The sequence below is a fragment of the Saimiri boliviensis genome, chromosome 11 (assembly GCF_048565385.1).
Source record: "Saimiri boliviensis isolate mSaiBol1 chromosome 11, mSaiBol1.pri, whole genome shotgun sequence".
Lineage (NCBI taxonomy): Eukaryota > Metazoa > Chordata > Mammalia > Primates > Cebidae > Saimiri > Saimiri boliviensis.
Genome location: NC_133459.1, coordinates 13,962,501 through 13,984,435, shown reverse-complemented (window position 1 = coordinate 13,984,435; position 21,935 = coordinate 13,962,501). Strand labels below are relative to the sequence as shown.

Genomic DNA, 21,935 nt, shown 5'->3' with positions numbered 1-21,935 from the left:
CTGGGTCCTGTATTGCAGTTCCACTGCTTGGGTCTATTTGGCAGGACCGTGTCCTTATTTCAATGATGTATTTATGAGAGGATTGTCTGGAGAAGGAGGAGATGGAACGGGAGACTGTGGAAGAAGGACCAAGGGACATGGAGACGCTTGAGGGCCTGTAGTGGGGTCGGGGGAAGGAGATGTTTTGGAAGGGAGGCATTTATGCTGCTTAAAAGAAAAAAAACAACAGCCGGGCATGGTGGCTCACACCTGTAATCTCAGCACTTTGGGAGGCCAAGACAGGCAGATCACCTGAGCTCAAGAGTTCGAGACCAGCCTGACCAACATGGCAAAACCCCGTCTCTACTAAAAATACAAAAATTAGCCAGGCGTGGTAGTGGTTGCCTGTAACCCCAGCTACTCGGGAGGCTGAGGCATGAGAATCACCTGAACCCAGGAGACGAAAGTTGCAGTGAGCCGAGATCGCGCCACTGCACTCCAGCCTGAGTGATAGAGTGAGACTCTGTCTCCCCAGAAGACAAAATAAAACAAATAACAGAGGGTCAACGTGGAAGAGGGACCAGGAGGTAGTGATGGGAAATCCCCATGAGCAAGTGGGTCAAGAAGGGCACAGGCAGACTCATGGTTCAGGGAACTCAACCACAGGAGCCTGCAGGCAGAGGCTGCATGAGGAATCTGTTAGGTGCCATAGAGCAGTGGTCCCCAACTGCGACACTTACGTCCCTCATGGAGTGTGATCTTGGGGACATGCAGGTGAGCATTTGCAGGAATATTTATATGCATCTTTATGTGCAAACTTGGCACAGTGAGGCACACATGTCTGTACCCACATCTACGTATTAGGACAAGCCAGTGTCTTAGGTCTGGTTACACAGACACAGGCGGTGATGTCAGGTCTGAGCCTGATTTAAAATAGGCAGCTGTGAAGCCCATAATAGTAGAGCGGGGTGTGGATGTGGTCGGAGCAGTCAGTGTGGTCCTGTGGAACCCAGCCTCAGAGGAACTTTCTGCTTGGGTTTGGAGACGGGTGTCCGTGACATGGAGTGGCTTGCCTGTGAGTGAGGACTCCACCCCAGGACCTTCGCTCCTCTGTCACAAAGAGAGAGGGTGTTTCTGCAAAATTACCATTTTTAGGAAGGCAGTCTGAAACCTCTGGTGCCCGTGTTGCTGGAGTTTGCTGGGTTAGGTGACCACAAAACCAAATGAACCTGCCCACCTGACATGCGTCTCCTATACTCCTCGCTCTTGCTTTGTCTGTTTCTTTTCTTCACAGCACCTGCTGACATGACACATATGTATTTTTGTATTATTTCAGGCCAGAGACTGTTTTGTCAGTAGATTTATTTCATACAGTGCTGGCATAAGGCATACACTCAGCAAGTGTTTGTTGAATGAATACATGATGGAAGCCACTTTGATAAGACTTGCTCCAGTTGTCTGGGGACACCCGTTGTGTGGCCATCTACCTCTGAAGGCTCCTGGAAGAGCATCTTGCACCGAATGCGCCAGGGCTCTGTGCTGTCAGGGGGCTGTTGGCGCCATCCTCTTGCCTCTGCTGATCTCTATCCTGAGCTAGAACTGGAGTGATCCTGGAGAGGGGCCTGGCCGGAAGAGAGCCATGTGGGAGCCCTGTGAAGAAACCAGAAGAGAGGCGATGGTCCTGGGGTGTCCAGATGGTGGCAGGGCAGTGAGGAGACACAGAGCCAGGACTTGCCCACAAAAGCAGCTTGGCTTCTGACTCTGCAACAGGCTCAAGGGGGTGGCATTGTAACCAAAATGCACACTCAGCTGCCGGCCATTCGCAGGGTGTAATTAACAAGAGCTAGTCTGGTGTAAAGAAAGTGACTATTCCGAAGCTAGCCTAGGGGAAGAAGAACGGGCTTCCTGCCTTCAGGGTTCCGCCTTGCCTTTGGAGCAGAAAGTGAGCGCTTTTAAAGGGGCCTGCACAGGGGTGTAAGTGGGCAGGTGGGGGTTCCACATGGTAGCTTGGCGCCTTGTTCACTGGGACTAGAGTTGGCATCTTCATGGGCATACTGTGTGTTGTCAATGAACTGTTTTCTCTCGAGGCAGCCTCCTGGTGAGTGAGTGAGAGTTTTGCTTTGGAGCTTCCAAGCGCAGGGTCAGATGAGCTTGCCCTGCAGGCAGGGTGTGGCCAAGAGGAGGTGAAAGGCTGTAACTGCATTTCTGAAGAGCTGAGTAGGAAATGGAGACCACGGAGAAATGGAGAAAAGAAGATACTAAAGAATAATAGTAACTCCTTGTCTTTTTCTTAGAAAAATAGGGGCACTCGCTTACACATCTCTAGCAGCAAAACTGGATCAATTAAAAAAAACAGAAGAATTTAGGATTCTTTCATGCTTCCAAGTTCTGTATAATGCAGATAGAGTCCTTAAAATGCAGGTGAGAGTTGTGCGTGTGCATGTGTGTGTGTGTGTGCATGTGTGTATGTGTGTGCATGTGTGCATGTGTGTGTGCATGTGTGTATGTGTGTGCATGTGTGTATGTGTGTGCATGTGTGTGCATGTGTGTGTGTGTGCATGTGTGTATGTGTGTGCATGTGTGCATGTGTGTGTGCATGTGTGTATGTGTGTGCATGTGTGTATGTGTGTGTATGTGTGTGCATGTGTGTGGTACGTAGGAGCTGGGAGAAAGGGTGGGAGTCCCCTCAGTGCCAAGGCCAGTGGACGGTGGGTCCCTTGCCTGGGCATCTTCTCCAGTCAGGCAGGTGGAATCCAATTCTAGCTGCCTTGAGCTGGTGATGGGGGTAGCGTGTGAGGCTCCTCCGGGCTGAATTGCATGCCCTCAAAATTCAGATGTTGAGTAACTAAGGGCGTATTTAGAGATCAGGTCTTTAAAGAGGTAATTAAGTTCAAATGAGGTCAGATGGGTGGCCCTAAGCCAACACGACTATAAGAGGAGGTGATTTGGATACACACACGCGTAGAGAGGCAGCTGCAGGAGGACCGCAAGGAGAAGATGGCCATTTGCAAGCCCAGGAGAGGGGCCTCGGAAGAAGCCGACCCTGCTGGCATCCTGATGTGGGGCTTCTAGCCTCCAGGACCACAGGCAAGTCCACGTCTGTCGTGCAAGCCCCGTGGCCTATGGCACTTGGTTATGGCAGCCCTAGCAAACTAACACGCAGAGAAACGGGAATGGTAGGGTGGCAGTGGTGAGTGTGTCACAACCAAACCACAGAAAGCAGGGGTGGCTCTGGCCTCAGGGCCGACTAGATCTGAGAATAGATCCACTGTCCTTGCCCTCCTCCTTCATCTTGGCACCTGACTCTGGGTGGGCCCCGTTCTCTCGGGCAATTCCTTGTGGGTGGGATGTGACAGCCTGCAGCTCCAGGACCCGTCGTACAGCTTCAGATCCAAAAGAAAGCGGGAACTCACCTCCACCTGTGATTCTCAGCCCCATCGGGAGGGATTCTGATTTTAACTTCTCAGGTCTAGAGTCTAGTCCCGGGCCTTTCATCATGGGCCAGGGCTGCAGGGCTGGACTGTCCAGTGGGGATCCTGCGACCTCCCTGAAGGCGGGGTTGGGGGTGAGGCAGGGGCACCAAGATCAGCGGGACCTCCCCCTCCAAGTACTTCATGGAGTGAAGGTGGAGCAGTTCCCCGAGGCCAGCCAGTGGGGAGGCAGTGGTCTCTGCAGGATGCTTTCCCCTCTTCACCCTGATTGGTTCCCACCCAGGAATTTCCCGTGAAATCCAAACCACAGGTCCCTGTGAGTGTGTGGAGTGGTGGTGGCTGGAGAGGCCGTGTGGCATCATGTGATGGGAGGGTTCCATTCTTTTTCTTCCTTCTCTAGGACTTGAGGTGGGACATGGGAGAACAGGCCCCCTCCTGGTTTGTCCAGCTGGCCCAGACATCCATTCCCCACCCAACCCACCACTTCACAACCAGGAAAAGACCTCAGAGAACATCTGCTCCAACTCCACCGAGGCTCAGACACGGTGAGGAGTTGGCCCCACGTCACACAGCCTGGTGTATGTGGCAGAGCCTGGGTGACAGTCAGTGCCACCAGGTCTTCCAGCTCCAACCTTGATTGGAAGGGGAGGGAGGCACGGCCACCACGTGCTGTATTAGTGGCAGGCCAGAATCACCTGCCCAGTGTGGCCGTGGGCAAGTGTCCAAAACGTGCCGGTTGTTTCCTATTGTCTATTTTTAAAAAATGATGGCCGGCTGCAGTGGCTCATACCTCTAATCCCAGCACTTTGGGAGGCTGAGGCGGGTAGATCACCTGAGGTCAAGAGTTCAAGACCAGCCTGACCAAAATAGTGAAATCCTGTCTCTACTAAAAATACAAAAGGCCACTTTAGAGGATACCCTAAGAGTTTTGCATACCCTAAGAACTGCAGGGTGCTCTTGGGCTGCTTTTTTCTCACCTCTGAAGAGCTGAAAAATCAGTGCATGCATTGTGTCCTCAGGCCATGAGGCCTGGGTGGGCCGGCTCCAGTCTTGATGAGCCTGCAGTCCTATCTAAGCCAATGGGATACCACCCTGAGACTTTGCTAGACCCACCTGGCAAGAGGGTCTCTCTTATGCAGGGGCTGCTGTCTGAGACTTTGTCTAGTGGCCATTTTGCTGACAAATGGGGACAGTCGGTCCGAGAATGAACTGGTATAGAGGAGAGCAAACCCAAGAGTTGAAGAAGGATGAGTGTCTTGAAAGCATCGTCGAACACCCTGGCGCCAGCTGTGTCTGAACCAACTGTCGACCTGGACTGTTCTTTACATATATGCTTCATTCCCGTTCACTGCATTTTCAAACCATCCTTTGAGCTGGGTTTCCGTCACTTGTCGCTGACTATTCAGGCCGTTCTTGCATTGCTATCAAGAAATCCCTGAAACTGAGTACTTTGTAAGAAAAGAAGTCTAATTGGCTCATGGTTCTGCAGGCTGCACAGGAAGTATGGTGCCGGCATCTGCTTCCAGGGAGGCCTCAAGAAGCTTCCAGTCATGGTGGAAGGCAGAAGGAGAACGGGCACATCACACGGTAAAAGCAGGAGCAAGAGAGAGAACATAGAGGGAAGGGGCTACCACTGACGACAGCCAGACACAGTGAGAACTCCCGACCACGAGGCTAGCGCCGAGAGGACGGAGCTAAACCATTCATTAGAAATCGGCCTCCATGGTCCAGTCACTTCCCACCAGACCTCACCTCCAACACTGGGGATTACAATTCTGCATGAGATTTGGGTGGGGACAAATATTTGAATGTATCACTGGCTCATATAAAAAATTCTACCTGCCCTAGCTGGGCGTAGCGGCTCACACATGTAATCCCAGCACTTTGGGAGGCCCAGGCAGGTGGATCACGAGATCAGGAGTTCAAGACCAGTCTGGCCAAGATAGCAAAATCCTATCTTGACAATGCAAAAATTAGCTGGGCACAGTGGCAGGTGGCTGTAATCCTAGCTACTCGGGAGGCTAAGCCAGGAGAATTGCTTGAATCCGAGCGGCAGAGGTTGCAATGAGCCAAGATTGTTCCACTGTGCTCCAGCCTGGGCGATAGAGTGAGACTCTGTCTCGAAAAAAAAAAAAAAAAGAAAAAAAAATTACCTGCCCTAGAGTCTTTTGTTTTTCTATCTGTGTTTTTCTGGAGCCTTCATTTTTTTCTTTTTCCTTTAGCCAGATTGGAAGCTTCTTGAGGGCAGGGCTTGTATGGTAAACTCAATCCCCTCTGGATGCTATGAGGCAGCACAGTCCAGTGGAACTTTCTGTGACAATGTCTGCTACAGCAGCCACCCACTAGCCACAGGTAGCTTTAGAGCACCTGTAATGTGGTGGTGTGACTGAGGAAGAGAGTTTTAAATTCTAATTTCATTTTAATTCATAATTTGAGTAGCCACATGTGGCCCGTGGCTGCCATATTGGCCGGCACGGCAGGGTAGTGCCTTGCATCGGCAGCTGTTGCTCTGTGAATTTTTATGTATTTCTCTGTTCATTTGCTTAACAGACAACAAGTTCCAGAGGCTATAATCTGGGTCTCCTCTGAGACATGGGAAACGTGGTCCAGGCGCAGTCACAGTCCCTACAGGCCCCCCAAAATTACCGTAAGGCAAGGGTGAGAATGTGGCATGTCTCAGAGGAGACCCAGATGATAGCCTCTGGAACTCAGTGAGATCCCTCGTGAGCTCCCAGAGAAATGTTGGGGGAGGTGGCGGGATTGCATAAGACTCCTCGAGGGCGGTTAGTCAAACACTGAGAGGAACCGATCTATCTGCGCTCTGCAGAGGAGCCCTTCTGGGATACAGGCCCCCATCTGAGAGGCAGCTGGAGGGGACAGGGTTAATGCAGACAGAGTTCAAGTTCTGGCTGTATTAGCAGTGATCACTTAAAAGGGTTCCTTCACTCACCGACTCTCGTCAGTGAAATGGTAATAGCATGAAGCCCTCGGGATGGTTTTAGGATTAAAAGAGATACTTGTGCAAAGCCTCAGCACACAGTAAGTGGTTAGAACAAACATATGTACAGAATCTTAGCTGCCAATTATTCTGAGGACTCAGCCCCCTCCTCCTGGGGGGCACCATGAGGCTTAGAGACTCAGGGATACCCAGCCCCTCACTCCCCTGACATGAGGCTCTACCCTTCCATGGGGGCTGGGTCTTCCTTTCTTGACTCCCCTCAGTGCCGGGGCTGCCCCGGCTGCAAGAAGAAAGAAGCCCTGCCTGGTCCAAGTGAACTGAGGGGAGCTGGGCGTGGCCCACCGGGTTGAGGACGCTGCACTCCCGGTTCATTCCCTGCCTTTGGAAATCAGCAGCACAACTTGCAGCCAGCGCGACTGAAAACAGGCATCTTGGGTAGATTCTTCCTGACACCTTAGTTGGCGTCCAATCAGCTATGCCCTGGCTACCGTGGTGCCGCCTCGTGGGCCCATTGCATTGGGCTGTAGCCTCATCAATGTGACTTAGCCATGAGCCAGAGCAGAGGGAAAGAGCAGACCGTTTGCAGAAGGCAGCACCTCGTGCCCACGTGCGGCACTTACGAAGCACTAATTGCATCAGGGATGACACAGATATGTGGGAGCCAGATCGAGGGGCCTGGGAGGGGGCAGAGGCCCAGAAGAGGATCTGCTACCTGATGCCCCTTCTGTACCCTTGGGAGATGAGCCCCTTGCCCCCAGCACTCCAGCCTATAGCTTCTTTGTAGACGTGGGGCTCTGCCTCTCCTGCCACAGGACCTTTGCACACACTGTCCATTCTGTCTAGAACCCTCTTCACCTGCTGAACTCCCTTCAACCCAGGCCTCACTTTCTCTTTTCCATATTAAATCCCCATATGAAAAGATATGAAAAGCCCTCTGCTATCAGACTTGACTACAGTTGGCTGGGTGTGGTGGCTCACCCCTGTAATCTCAGCATGCTGGGAGGCTGAGGTGGGGGTGGGGATTGATTGCCTCAGGAGTTCAAGATCAGCCTGGCAACATAGTGAAACCTCTACAAAAAAAAAAAAAAAGCCATCAGGTGTGGTGGCACATGCCTGCAGTCCCAGCTACTCCAGAGGCCGAGGTGGGAGGGTTGCTTAAGCCCAGAAGATTGAGGCTGCAGTGAGCTATCATCATGCCACTGCACTCCAGCCTGGGAGACAGAGCAAGGCTTCATCTCCCCAAAAAGAAAAAAAAAAAAAAGAAAAAAAAAAAGACTTAGACCACAGTGACACTTGGCTCAATAATTCATGTCTGTCTTCCCCACCAAGAAGGTAGTGGTTGGGCAATATTTCGTCACCATGATATCCTCAGCATCTCGCTCAGGGACTGCCTGACTGCCTGGGATGGTCGTCCCCCAGAACTTTGCCGAGCTGGCTCCTCAGACTTTTGGTCTCAGCTCAAAAATCCTCATATCCCCTGCCTTCTATTTGAAGTCCCTATCACACTTATCAGCACTTGAAATCAATCACCCTGGCCACTGGTGTGTTTCTCATCTCCCTTCATGACGTGTGTAAGTTCTGCCACTGGATCCCCAGCACCAAGGACAGGCCCTGGCTCGCAGGAGGATTTATTAATACAGTGTCTGTGGTCAGCCTAGAGAAACTGGCTGACCCCAGCCTGTCTCTCAGCATCTTCTAACTTTTCTCATCTCCTCCCCATTTAATACACACTTCCAGAGTGCTCAGCCCCTGCTGACGTGAGCAATGGGTGGTGAGTCAGGCTGGATTTCTGCCCCTTGAGAAGCATACAGCCTGGTTTGGGAGGGGTGGGGCTCTCTCGGGGCTGTTTGGATATCTGGGTGGAGCTTGCAAACCAGCCCCCACCTTGTGTGATTAGGGCTTTGCCGTCTGTGCGCCATCACCTTGGAACTCCACGTGAGACCCCTGGACCAGCAGCATCACTTGGAAGCTTGTCGGAAATGCTGATCTCAGGTGGGACTCTAGAATTCCCAGATTTGCACCTGCACCCCCAAAATACCTCCCACCAGATGACCTGAGGGCATGGGGCAGTCTGAAGAGCACTGTGCTGGGAGCCTGGGGTCCCACCCATAGAGACCCAGTCCTGCAATTTGAAGATGTAAGTGCCCTGAGGAGAGGTGACGGAGTGACACAATTGACACAAGGGGAGGAGACCTGTCAGGTGTCCTCTCCTGACTGCAAGTTCCTGGGGCAGAAGGCAATGCTCCCACAGGGACTTTTCTAGAGGCTCTGAGTGCACGTGAATTGCACTTTGAGTGATGCTACCTGCTAAGGTAAATCCTAAGCTGGAAAGCAGAGTGGGGGGCAGAGGGAGGCGAGGGTTGGGGGAGTATGTAATTGTGAGGATGAGCCTGAGATTTGGAGGCAGGTGGACTGGGTTCAAGTCCCTGCCCCAGGACTTTACAGAGCTGGGCAAGCCCCTCCACGTTTCTGGTCTCAGCTTCTGCATCTGGAAAATGGGTTCGTAATCTCATAAAGAGGCTGCTGGGAACACTCAATGAGAAAACACAGAAAAACAAAACAAAAAAAAAAAAACCCTCCTCCGTAAAGCGCTGTGCAGTAGTATTTATTGTTACAGTGTTAAAATTCACCTAGGAACCTCATCTTGTTCAGAGCCAGCTCATTTCCTCTGCAGCCACCAAATGCCCTTGTGTGTCAGGGCTCGGGAGATTCTTCTCGCTGGCCAGCCATCGGCAAGAATGCCAGACTCAGAGGTTGCCATTGCCCACAGGTTTTCTCCTCTCCGTTCATAGCAGGAAGAGCCCTCCAGAGCCTCAGAATGCAGGGCGGAAGTGGTGGTACCCAGGAAGCGTGGGCTCCGATGAAAAGGGAGTGCTGGGCCTGACTATGATCTCCTTCTCCCTAGGTCAGAGGGGCGTGGGTGCCCCTGGAGGGAATGCTGAGGTCACATCTGGCCAAATCTTTCTGTTCTGCCAGTACCCAGCCCTGTTCAGTGACCTCAAGCTTTTGGGTCCCCGTTCTGGGGCCCTCCCTGCCGGCCAGGCTCTGCAGAGATGCCCTTCTGCACACTCCCTCCTCTGCAGCCTGGGGTCCGAAAACAGCGTGAGAGACAGACAGAGTTCTAAAAGAAAGGTCCCACTCAGCCAAGGTCAAAGGGGCCTTGCAGAGGCACCCGGGGGATCAGGAAGCTGAGAGTCTACCAGGCAGGTGCCTTCTGCGCCCACGGGCACAGCTTTCCAAGAAACACATCCACATTGTCCCCAGGTCCAGATGCCACATCGCCCTGCAGGGACCAAGACCACACTCCGGCTGCTTGGACGGGCATAGCAGGTCACTGTCCTTCCTGTAGCTGGCCCTTCTGTATCCTTTGACAATCAGCTCGAGCCTCTCCGCCAAGTCTCCACCTTCTGTTCTTCCTGCCCACCCTTGAAGCAGAGTTGACATTTCGGGTTTTTCCAGCAGTCAAAGCTCACCCAATGTGACTCAATTTCACAGTCAACCCATCCTCATGTTGAGGAACCAGCTCCAAGTGCTCACTTGGCTGCCAGGGATGGGGAGCCTCATGGGTGAGAGAGGGCTGCGATGGCATAATCTAAATCACACGAGGCATTTGCAGTTGCCTGTGTTGCCCCAGGCCTGCTGGCCTCCTGCTGTGAATGTTTGGGGCGAGACCGTCTCCACCGGGGACCCGCAGTTGTCCACTTGTCCCCAGCAGGATCCAGGCTGGGAACAACGTAAGTGCCATTTCTGACAACCTGGGTGAACGTTGGTCTCAAATCATCAGCTCTGAGTCAGGCGCTCCGCTCAGTGCTGGCTCAGTCTGCGAGAATAGCTGCCTGCCCGAGCACGCTGCTGTTCCTGCCTCCCGAAAGGCAGATTCCGGGGTGCCAGGTCATCCAGGCCGGATGTGGCTTGGGAGTGACTTGCGGCACCAGGTAGGAGGGAGGTCTCACCTCCCCTCTCTCAGCTGTGGACTGCAGCTTCAGGACCCAGCGGATGAGGCTGGACGTCATGAAGATAACGGGATCTGGAATCTCAGCAAAGCCAAGCCACGTGCCAGAGATTCACCACCTGGGGCCCAGGATCAGAAGTGTGTCCCTTAGGAGGCCAAACATCCACCTGTCTACCAACTAGGCATTTGGTCTCAGATAGCAAGAAAAGCTGTGCTTATGTCGTTGTGGGGAAAGCCATGGTCTTCGGCACGGGAGAGGAGTAACTCTCAAGTTCATCAGAGCTTGGCGTCCCCCACGAGAGGAAACAATTTGGGTTTGTTTCTTAGAGGCTGACACAAGTGTTGCAAATCTTGGAAACTCAAACCCCAGTGCACATGGCCTCGAAGAAGGCCGAGCATCACGGTTCCAACAAGTGACTCGCTTTGATAACCCGACATGTAAGTAGAATTGCCATGCGTCCATCCTTCCCTAATCATCAGGTGGCTGTCGTCTGGTCAATGAACTGAAGCCCGAAGGCTTGAGTCAAACTGGCTTTCAAGGCTGGGCTGATGGGATTTATGTGTTTCTTGAGCCCTGTTGGAGGCTTTTGGCGAGTCTGAACATTGAACATTTCTTGTCCTCCTTCTGCACACTGCTCCAGCCGAAACAGAGTAGGAGGGAACCAGCTCCCTGTATTTCTGTGTTGTAAATGGGAACTGGCTACCCCGTAACTTCCCATTGTCTCCTGAGAGGTTACAAAGTGTGTTACAGATATTAGCAAGTGTTAATCCTCACAATGGCCCTGGGAGGGAACCGGAAGTATTGTCGATGAAAACATTGAGGCACAGAGAGGTGAGGCCACTGGGAAGAAGCCACACAGCTTAACAGTGGCAGGTCAAGAAAAGGGCTGGGGTTCTCCCACCAACACTGAATGACTTTGCTCTGTGGAGTCTGTGTCTCGGCTAGGACCTTGGTGAGCATTCCCGTGTTTCAGGTGACAGGGACATCACAGGTTTGTTGGGTTAACATGTCAAGCATTTCCCTGCCCCAGATCCCAGACTTACCACCATGCCCCATACCGTTGTCACTGAGTGAAGATAATGGGGTTTGGAATCTCAACAAAACCAAGCCACAGGCCTGAGATTCACCATATGGGGCCATCGGCCATCCCTGATCCTGTCGTCCCAATATCTTTAATTTTGTGGATAGGATAGCTGTGTCTCCTAGAAATGTGGCTGCTAAGCCCCACTCCTACACGGATCATTCCCCGGCACCCCACTCAGTGTAGCCACTCGGGGGCTGGATCGGCAAACAGCTCTTCAACACGTCCACCCCCATGCATCGCAGAGCTTTTCAGGCGAAAGGAATGACCAGCCCCCATTTTACATTCTCCCAAGAGAGATTCAGGGAGCCCGATCAGGACCCAAGTTCTTGGTCAAGGAGGGCAAGGATGCTGCAGCAAGGACCCCCCCACCCCCACCCTGTCCGACGTCTTGGCAAGAGGCCGCACTTCCTGCACCCAGCTCTGCCCGCTCTGAGCACGGCCAGTGCACTGGGCGCTGGGGTGTGGAGTTGGGGTCCCCTCTGCTCCTTCTAGAAGGGTGTTTTGGGAAACTATGGGCCTCTTCCCACCTTGGCAGCTCAGTTTAGGGCTCCAGGGACTGCTTGGCTGCTCCACAGTGACCGCCACTCTGAAGTGGGGCCTGCGTATCCTGGATGGAGGTGGGGCTGGACACTGTGACAGGTCCTCTGGGCCAGTCTCCAGTTGAGCAGGGAAGTCCATGGCTCACCTAAGGCAGGTGCGCTGGTGTCTTCTCTCCTGGGCGCTGTGCAGCTGAAACCACAGAGTCTGTTGGAATTTTGCCCAGGAGCAGGGGACAGCCTCAGCCTGCGGCCACTATGTACAGTAGGAATGACCCCCGGGGCCATCTGGCTGCTCTTCCTTCCTGGGTCTGTCGTGATGGGTCTGGTGGAACCACCAGGTCCTTACACGTTGGTGACCTCCAGGCTGTTGTAGCCTTCCAGACGGCACTGTTCCAGCCTGCTCTGGGGGTCATCATCTCCGCAATCTTCATTTTGAAGAGAGCCATAGTCATCATGGAAATCGGGGTCTTTGCTGCTGAAGCCTCTTCCTATCTTCCCCAGGGGCAGCTGAGAAGACAAGAATATGATCAAAGGACAGGAAGAAGAGAAAGAAGAATTAAGAATCGAGGTCTGGGAAACGTCTCCAATCCTAACTGCTCTGAGACCTTGAGTAACTTAGCCTCCGTGTGCTCCTCCTCTTAGTAATGATACTCCCTGCTCAGGGAGACTGAGCGGAGCTTGTGAGTGACCGCTAGGGGAGGGCTTTATGTCCCCACCCGGAAGGATTCAGTTGGTTACCAAGGGCAAGGACAAATATCGTCAGTCTAATTATTCCTGATTGAAAAAGTCTCCTTCTTCCCTTGCTGGTGGGTGGAGAGTTGAAGTGCGTCCTGGAGACTACCTGTGAGAATGTCTGAGCGGGCCCGTGAGGTCTCACTGCATTCCCAAGTCAAGGAGGAATATTCTAGATGGCCTGATGTGGCAGAAAGAATGCGGGTTTTGGCGACTCATCGACCCAGGTTCGGATCCCTGCTCTGCCCCTTCTCAGATGTGTGACCTTGGACAAGTCACTTCCTCTCTCTGGACCCATCTTCTGAGCTCCAAAATGGGAATAGTAGATTTTAAGTCCCAGGTTTGTGGTAAAAAGCGAAGTCCCACCAGTCTGGCCAACATGGTGAAACCCCGTCTCTCCCAAAAATATAAAAATGAGCCGGGCATGGTGGCGTGCTCCTGTAGTCCCCACTACTCAGGAGGCTGAGGCACGAGAATCGCTTGAACCCAGGAAGCAGAGGTTGCAGTGAGCTGAGATCGCGCCACTGCACTCCAGCTTGAAAGACAGAGCGAGACCCTGTCTCAAAAAAAAAAAAAAAAAAAAAAAAAAGTAAACTCCCATCTACAAAGTACATAGCAGGTGCTTGTACCGAGTAAGTACTTAATGGATAGTCATTCTTATTATCACACACAGTAGGCCTTCAACATACGTCTCTCTTACTGTACACTTCTGTGTGTTACAGTCACGTTAGTGCTTTGAAACTATTTATTTGACTGCCTTTCTTTCCGGACCAGTGTTTCCCAATCTTCTTCTTCTTCTTCTTTTTATTATTATTATGGCTCCCTAAGGAGACTTTTAGACCGCTTTCTCCTAATTGCACCCCTGCTGTGAAACTTTAATGCCACAGACATACTATGCTCTGCTATGTACCATAGGTACATCGGTGCTTTTACATAGAAGGAATAAGGATTTTTGCCACCCCCGCGACCCCTTGCCACCACCAAAACAAACTGCACTCTTTTGGGGACAATATCAGTCCCAGTGACCAGAAGGCACGTTCTAGAATGTGTTTCTTAAGGGTAAAGTGGCAATGTATTCATGCTTATGGATGTGTTCTTCACATGGCAGGAGTTTTGGATTACCCAGTTCTGCCATCTGTGTCTGTGCATTTCCATGGAGGAATCTGTGTCTGTTGGAGTCTGTGCGATCGAACCTGAGCTGCACTTGTTTTTATACTGTTTGCTTGGAGTCACCACAGGTTCATCTTAGCTATTAGTGAGGTCACTGATGTCCCAGATCGAAATCAGTGATTGCAGCTCAGCGTTTGGGGCTGCGCTGGAACCCTCTGGGCAGTCTGGCTGAATGTGGGATCCACCTTGCCCCAGAGATCTCGTGCTCCAGGAGGCCATGGTGGGTCCCAGAATCTGTCCGTTCAGTAACCGCCCCAGGTGAGTCTGATGCAGGCGGGCGAGGTCTGACTTTGAGATCCAGGCCACTACTCAAAGCCCTGTGGGGCCTCTGCACTGTACCTGAAGCATCGTGAAGGTTCCTCGAAGGTACATCCAGGTCATCTCTCCCGGATGCCCCCATGACCCAGCCTGGCACTCCACCTTCACAGGCCAACCCAGGAGCCACGGAGGTGCAGCCGGGAGGAGAAAAAAAGACCTGTTCTGGGTGTGCAGGATGCAGGCAAATACATCGAGGGGCTTACCCGGCCAGCCTTGGACTTGAGACCACTGCTGTTCTCCTCCTTCCCGGCCCGTGTGACGCTGGAGGCCCTGCCGGGGGGTGTTCCAAAACGCTCAGTCTCCCGGATGCCTGTGCAGCTGGGGAGAGGCCCATTTTGAGTCAGCAGGGGAGGCTCAGTCACCAACCCAGAGACACACACAAGCACACTGGTGACAATGACCGTGACTCATGACCTCCTACGTGCCGTCCTTGTGCTCAGCACTTTATAAGTGTGATTCTCACAATACGCCTGGGGCTTAGGGCTGCCAGCCCAGCACTACAGACGAGGGAGGAGGCCAGAGACAGCAAGCAATTTGTCCAAGATGACACAGCTATAAGCGGCAGAATCAAGATCTGAACTCAGTCCTCCAAAGTCTTGCTCTTAACTCCTGCAAACCTTACTGCAAAAGACTTGAGATGAGAATCTCAGCATGGTAGCTCATTAGTTGTGCTTGGAGAAGCCTGAGGAGTCTCTTCTGCTTCAAATTTGCAGTCTGTGTCCCCTACCTGACTTGCTGCCTGAAGTTACCCCCATGACTCCCTTCTTTGTGCAAAGGCATTGAAGCTTCTGTTAGAATAGGATTTAGCCAACTACAGCCTGCCTGCTGGCCAATTGCAGTGGGCAGACTGATTTGATAAATAAAGTTTTATTGGAACTCAGCTGTGCCCGTTCACTTATGTGTTGTCTATGACAGCTGTCTTGCTATAAGGACAGAGTTGTAGACTTTTGACAGAGATATTCTCTGGACTTTTACAGAAAAAGTCTGCATATTGATGCTGTGGATAAAGAGAGTCAGGGCAAGAGGCTCAGCCAGGAGCCAGACTCTCCACGGAGGTAGAATCATTAAAAGAAATGAAACTTCTAGGCCAGGTATGGTGGCTCATGCCTGTAATCCCAGCACTGTGGGAGGCCATGCGTGTGGATGACTTGAGGCCAGGAGTTCGAGACCAGCCTGGTCAACATGGTGAAACCCCATCTCTACTAAAAGTACAAAAAGAATTAGCTGGGCATGGTGGTGCACACCTGTAATCCCAGCTACTCTGAAGCTAAGGTTGAACCTCAGAAGAATCCCTTGAACCCTGGAGGTGGAGGTTGCAGCGAGCCAGGTTCGTGGTGGCACTGCACTCTAGCCTGGGCTGCAGAGCGAGACTCTGTCTCAGAAAAAAAAAAAAAAAAGAACCTTCTAGCATCTTTTAAGCTGCCTCAGAGAAGCTCTTCTTCTTCTGGGGCAAATTTTGCTGAGAAAGTTCCAGGGAGGGGAGTGGTGTATAGGAGACAGCACTGATTGAATGGAAAAGGAGCCACATTCTCGAACCCACGGTTCCACAGGCTTCCACATAACAGGCAGGCCCTTGCTCCGTGGCGGGTCAGGAAATGAGGTCTTCATGAATACCCTCTCTCCTCTACCTGGAGGAAGCAGTTCTAATGGCAGAAGCCACAGAATCTGCCATGTTGCCCAGGCTAGTCTCGAACTTCTGGGCTCTAGTGATCTACTGGCCTCGACCTCCCGAAGTGCTGGGATTACAAGCGTGAGCCACAGTGCTTGGCCAGCCCTGGTCTTAACAAGCTGTCCCCTGCATAGAAAGTGGGTGCCTTTCTGTAGACAAAGGAGTATGGGGTAACCTTGACCTCCACTGTGCCAAAGTATTCTCCCTCCTTATTTTTTTCCATAGTGGCTGAAATCCACCCCCATCTAGGCCTTTGGATTAAATCCCATGAAAACACAGAAGCTCTAGGGGATAAGCCAAGCACAGGGCTGGGGTCTTCAGAAGCTTTGAACTGACCTATTTAGTATTTCTAGTCACTTAGACCTCGAGGAAATGGTACGGTGGGAGGAGGCCTTTTGATGAGGGAAAGTTGTGGAGAACGGGGCATCTCACTGGAATCTCCTGAGTCAATGTAGGGCATTCCAGGCACTAAATAGGCATTGTGGTAGAGGAAGGAAGGTTGGGGGGTGGGAGCCAGCCTCTGCCAGCTGGGCCGTCCTGAGTGTTGAGTCTCAACCCATTAGCCAAGGATTTACAAGTCCGGAGAGGCGTAAGATGCTGTAGTGGAGAAAATGAATGGGAAAGAAAGAGTACTCATGGGCCACCCCCACGTGCTGGCACACTGTCAGCTCCTCACCGCAGTGGCTCAGGAAACCCTCTGCAAAGCCCTGGGAAGAAGAGTGATCATCCCCATTGCAAGCTGAAAAAACTGCGACTCAGAAAGGGTAAGGTTCTTGTCTCAAAGACTGGATAAAGAAAACGTGTCACATGTACACCATGGAATACTATGCAGCCATAAAAAGGATGGGTTCATGTCCTTTGCAGGGACATGGATGAAGCCGGAAACCATCATTCTCAGCAAACTAACACAGAAACAGAAAACCAAACACCGCATGTTCTCACTCATAAGTGGGAATTGGACAATGAGAACACATGAACCCGGGGAGGGGAACATCACACACCGGGGACTGTTGGGAGGTGGGGGGCTAGGGGAGGGAGAGCATTACGAGAAATACCTAATGTAGGTGACGGGGTGATGGGTGCAGCCAACCACCATGGCACGTGTATACCTGTGTAACAAACCTGCATGTTCTGCATATGTATTCCAGAATTTAAAGTCCAAGAAAAAAAAATGCAGCCTCAAAGACCCCGCTGGGCTCCATGGCACACAGGCCCACGCCTCTGGGCACTGAGCTGACCCAGTGTCTGGAGTCTGGGCTCACATTTCAGGGATGGTCTGAGGGTGGGGCGGGCAGAGTCTCATACGAGCTCAATGCGTCCTTTCACCACCATTTGGGTGGCCTGCTGAGTGACCGGAGAATAAATGTTTTCCATCGCCCCTGTCTTGGGAAGCCTGTCAGCCAAGGAGGTAGAACAGGTGACTAGGTTCTTTTATTCTGTGTTTGAGGGTCAAGTCTATTTGAGTTTGTAATGGAATTGTTCTTCTCCATTGGAATGCTAATGAGAATGCTGGAGCAAATTGACAGGAGACTCCCATGCAGCTATTCCAGAGGAAATGGTTGGCTGCTTGGAGATTCTTCTGTCTCCAGATGAAGGCAGAGCAGAAGCTGTCAGTTATGGATGGCATCTATGCATCAAGCGGGCTGCATACACTTTGCCTCACTGAACCTTTGTAAAGCTACAGGGTCGGTATGAGTCACCTGCCCTGTTACAGAGGAAGAAACTGAAGCTCAGAGAGGTAAAACCACTCGCTCATGTTCAACACAGCAAGAAAGCAGTGATGCTGGGACTCCAACCCACATTGCAGCCATTACCCCGCAGAGGAGGAACGGGAGGCGGCAGTCGTGGGGTTAGGGCTGGGATTGGAATAAATCGCTATTTATATTATTAGGTGTCTTTTGATGTACCGGTTCCTTTGCCAATTGCTTTATGCATTGTCTTACCTCATCTTGCCGTCGACTCTTTGGGTGGCAGATACTGATTATCATACTCATTCTGCAAATGAGGCGAGTAGGGTTCAGAGAAGTTAAGTAACTTGCCCAAGGTCACACAGCGGGGATTGGTGCTGCTGGGGTTTGAACCTGGGTTGCCTGGGGCTAGAGTGCCACAAGGCGTTCTGGATGGGTTTACGTCTTCACTTAGTTGTCTATGAAACTAGTCTTGACTGGATGGAAGACAAAGCCTTTCTTGGATGAGCAGAGACCCTCAGAGATCCATTTTAAAAAAAGGGAAAGAGAGGAAACCTGGAGCGGGAGCAGGCCCTGGGCTGGAACTCCACACCACCCACCTGCGAGGGCTTCTTCCCTCTCTGTAAGCTTCGTGAGGGCAGGACATGGATCACTCAAATGCCTGCTCACAGCAGGTGTTCAATGACTGCGGAGGGTGGCTTTCATGGCAAAATGGGCACTATTCCAGCCTAGATCCCAGGGGACAGAGATCAGTTCCTGAAAGAGCTTCTGACTAGTAGAGATCTGGTTCCAGTCCTGCTCCTCTTTTAGTGACAGGACATATCGCCTTCAAGGCACAGTTGGGGAGGGATCATGCGTTTTCATCAAAATGTTTGTTTTGGCTCTGCCAGTTCCCTGGCAGGTGCCTTTGGGACACCCCTGCTCCCCGCGGCATTCTTCCTGCCCACTGGTTTTATTCTCCAGGTCCTTAACGCACAGTCCTGTGACTGACACATTGTTGGTGCTGGACCGAGGTTTACTGGGAGAGGCAGGAAGTCAGTGTGTGTCAAAGCAGATATCGTGAGACTGCAGCAGAGACTTCTCGTTGGTGCCTTTGGGTCACGTGCATTGACAAAGTGGTGGGAGGAGGCTGGAGATGACGTCATATTGAGGCCCATAGCTCTTGGTGACTGTGGACCTGGGCAGAGTCATTTCCCTTCTGTCTTGTCATTGGGAGGTTCATTGCTTTCATCTCATTCTTGAAGGAGTCCCTGCCCTACAGAAACATAAGAACCCACTCTACTCGTCCCCAGCAGTCCCTTCTCTGGTGCTCCCTGACTAGTCTTAGACAGTCCTGAACACACCTGTCACCTCATGGGTGGTCAAGGGTTTAATCAGATTCACGAATGCCTGCTAATATTTAGCTAGAGCCGCCTCTCCAGGGCTCAGAAAAAAGTCTGTTACAGATCATGCGGCTCCAGAAGGGAGGTCAGGGGACGGGGATGATGCTGAGGAGAAAAGCCTTTTTCCTGGGTCTTTTGATTCAATCGCTCCTGGAAGAGGGTTTTGTTTTTGTTTTTCTGTTTTGTAGAGATGGACCCTCGCTCTGTCGCCCAGGCTAGAGTGCAGCGACATAGTCATAGCTCACTGAAGCCTCACACTCCCGGACTCAAGTCAACCCCCGCCTCAGCCTCCTGAGTAGCTGGGATCAGATGGTGCACTCCACCACCCCCAGCTGGTTTTTTAAATTTCTGGTAGAGACAAGGTCTAGGTCTCCCTATGTTGCCCAGGCTGATCTTGAACTCCTGGGCTCAAGCAATCCTCCCTCCTCAGCCTCCCAAAGTGCTGAGATTGCAGGCATGAGCTACCATGCCTGGTCTGAAATAGAGTTCTTATCAAACACTGTCTCCATAAAACCACCCCAGAATTCTAAAAATGTAGATCGCCGTGCCTCTGCCAGCAGATACTGGTCCTGCAAGTCTGAGATAGGACCAGGGAATCTGCATTTTACAACAGCTTCAGCGATTCTGCTGCAGGGCTCTGTGGGCCTCCCTTTGAGAACAGCTTGGGTGTCAGCCTGCCAGGAGGGAAGAGCAGTCGGGGACACCTGGACCCTGCTATCCATGCACACTTTTTCCTAAGCCTCAGTTTCTCCACCTGTATAACATGGGGAGTGGCCCAGCTGCTCCCTAAGGCCCCATGTGGTTTGGGGGTTTAGCACTCAGGCCTGAGTTAAAGAGCCCTAGGGTCACATCTGGGCTCTGTCAACAAAACCAACAAACCTTTAGGTAGGCTAGAAAAAAAAAAAAAAAAAAAGAACAAAACTCAAACTCAGATCACTAAAACCAGGAGTGAGTGAATGAGTGAGAGAATATGACTGTGAGCATTACAGAGATAAGAGGCATTATAAGAAAACAATTACGTGATCAACTGCATGCCACCAAATTAGCTAACCTAGATGAAATGGACCAGTTTCTAGAAAGATATAAGCTACTGAAACTGCCTCAGGAAGAAATAGAAAATCTGAATCTAACAAGTGAAGAGATTGAATTAGAAGTCAAAAAGCTTCCCAGAAAGAAAAGCCTATGACCAGATGGTTTCACTGGTGAATTCTAGTAAATGTCTAAAGAACAATGAACACCAATCCTTCCAAACTTTTCCAAAAAAACCAATTCTTGCTAGGAGGCCTATATTACTCTGATATCAAAATCAAACAAAAATGTTACAAAGAAGGGAAACTGCAGACCAATATTCCTTATAAATATAGATGCAAGTATTTTCAACAGCATACTAACACATTTAATCCAGTGATATGTAAAAAGGATTAAACACTGTGGTCATGTGAGGATTATCCTGGGAATGCAAGGTTGGTTTGACTTACGAAATTCAATCAATATAGTACACCATTGATAGAATCAAGGACAAATCTAGGATTTGCTGCTTACTTAGCTGTGTATCTTGGGCACATAGCTTGGTACCTTTGAAGAAGTTTCTCCATCTATAAAGGAGGGATAGTGCTACTGATCTCTTGACATTGCCAGGAGGATGAAATTAGATAGTTCACACAGCAAGCATTCAATAAATGGTCATCTAACCCTAAGTGCATCATTTTAAAAGAAGAGAATCCACTGGGAGGGGGACTGGTTTATGCCCAGATGTTCATTCTCTGGTCACTTTTTAGATGAGGATAGTAGGACAGGTAGGCTGATGTGGTCTGCTCACCTGGTTCCTAAGCATCGTTAATATGCTCATTCTTGCCTCCAAATCTTTGTCCCCAGAGTTGCCCCACCTGGACCAACCAACTCATCCTATTAGGCCAATGCAAGTCCCCCCAGCTGAGTCCACTTGCACGTGGCCTTTCCTTACACATGCACTGCTTGCTGTCTCTTCTCTAAACACCTGGATGTTTTTGGATTTAATATGTACCTAATTCAAGGCCTGACCTCTCCTCTACCTCCTTCTAGTCTGTGACCTTCAGACTAAGGCACTTTGATTCTCTGAGCCTTGGTTTCCTGAACTGCCTCAGGAAGAAACAGAAAATCTGAATATACCTCTAACAAGTGAGGAGATGGAATTAGACGTCAAAAAGCTTCCCAGAAAGAAAAGCCTAGGACCAGATGGCTTCTGTGAAAGGAGACCACCATAATGCAAAGAATAAGTGAGAGGCAGTAAGTGACGGGCCAGGATGGGGAGCTGGACCATCTGCTTCCAGAGCCCTGAGCTGCTGTACTGTGCCCAGCAGCCCACACCACTGGAGCCCGGCCCGTGCTCACTTAGCCGGATGGAAGACGGCACTCATCTCCTCCGCCAGGTGTCTCCGGAGGATGTGTTTCCCACTGGGGATGCCCAGGGCCGTGGCCATGGCCTCGGCGTTGAACGTTGGCTCCAGCACCAGCACAGCCCCGTGGACGCCGCTGTTGGTCAGGTTGTCTGCGTACTCCTAGGGACAAAGGCGGGGGCGGGGGTGGTTAAGCTGCAGGAGCCACGCTGCTGGCCTGAGGGGGCTGCAGTTTCAAGTGGGACTCTGGCCCCAACAGCAAGGGCTTGACCCCCTGGGGACCAGTTAATTTGATGGTGAAGAGGAACCCCTCCCCCATTTTTTTAGAACCACAAGGGCAGGGAACACCTGTTACTGAGATGGCCCCTGACCCTAGCAGGAAGTCATCAGTATTTGTTGAAGAATCTCAACCCCAACTTGCTTCGGAGAGTGAGGCTGGCTCAGCCTCCCTACCCCATGTGAGAAAAGCATCATGGGGCTCCTATCCGGAAGGTAAGCAGTTCTCTCCTCCTGAGTGACAGGAGGCAGGTACTTCTTGCTGGGCCTGGGTTAAGACGCCCCAGCCCACACAAAGGGGATATTAATTTGTGTGGGATTTGCCTATAGATTTGCATTCGATCTGTGTACTGATTTGCATGGGATTTGCATATTGATTT

The 21,935-nt window shown here is 51.4% G+C and overlaps 1 protein-coding gene across 2 annotated transcripts in view; it reads right to left on the bottom strand.

The window, feature by feature from the left end:
* Positions 1–8,958: 8,958 nt before the first annotated feature.
* KAZN (kazrin, periplakin interacting protein) overlaps positions 8,959–21,935 on the bottom strand; it is a 1,256,655-nt gene continuing 1,243,678 nt past the window's right edge. For both annotated transcript variants that reach the window (XM_074380096.1, XM_074380097.1), the window contains 3 exons: positions 21,275–21,441; positions 14,369–14,483; positions 8,959–12,452 (listed from right to left, as the gene is read on the bottom strand). In XM_074380096.1, coding sequence (XP_074236197.1) covers positions 12,288–12,452; positions 14,369–14,483; positions 21,275–21,441 — 447 coding nt within the window. In that variant the 3' untranslated portion in view covers positions 8,959–12,287. The remainder of the gene's footprint in view (positions 12,453–14,368; positions 14,484–21,274; positions 21,442–21,935) is intronic.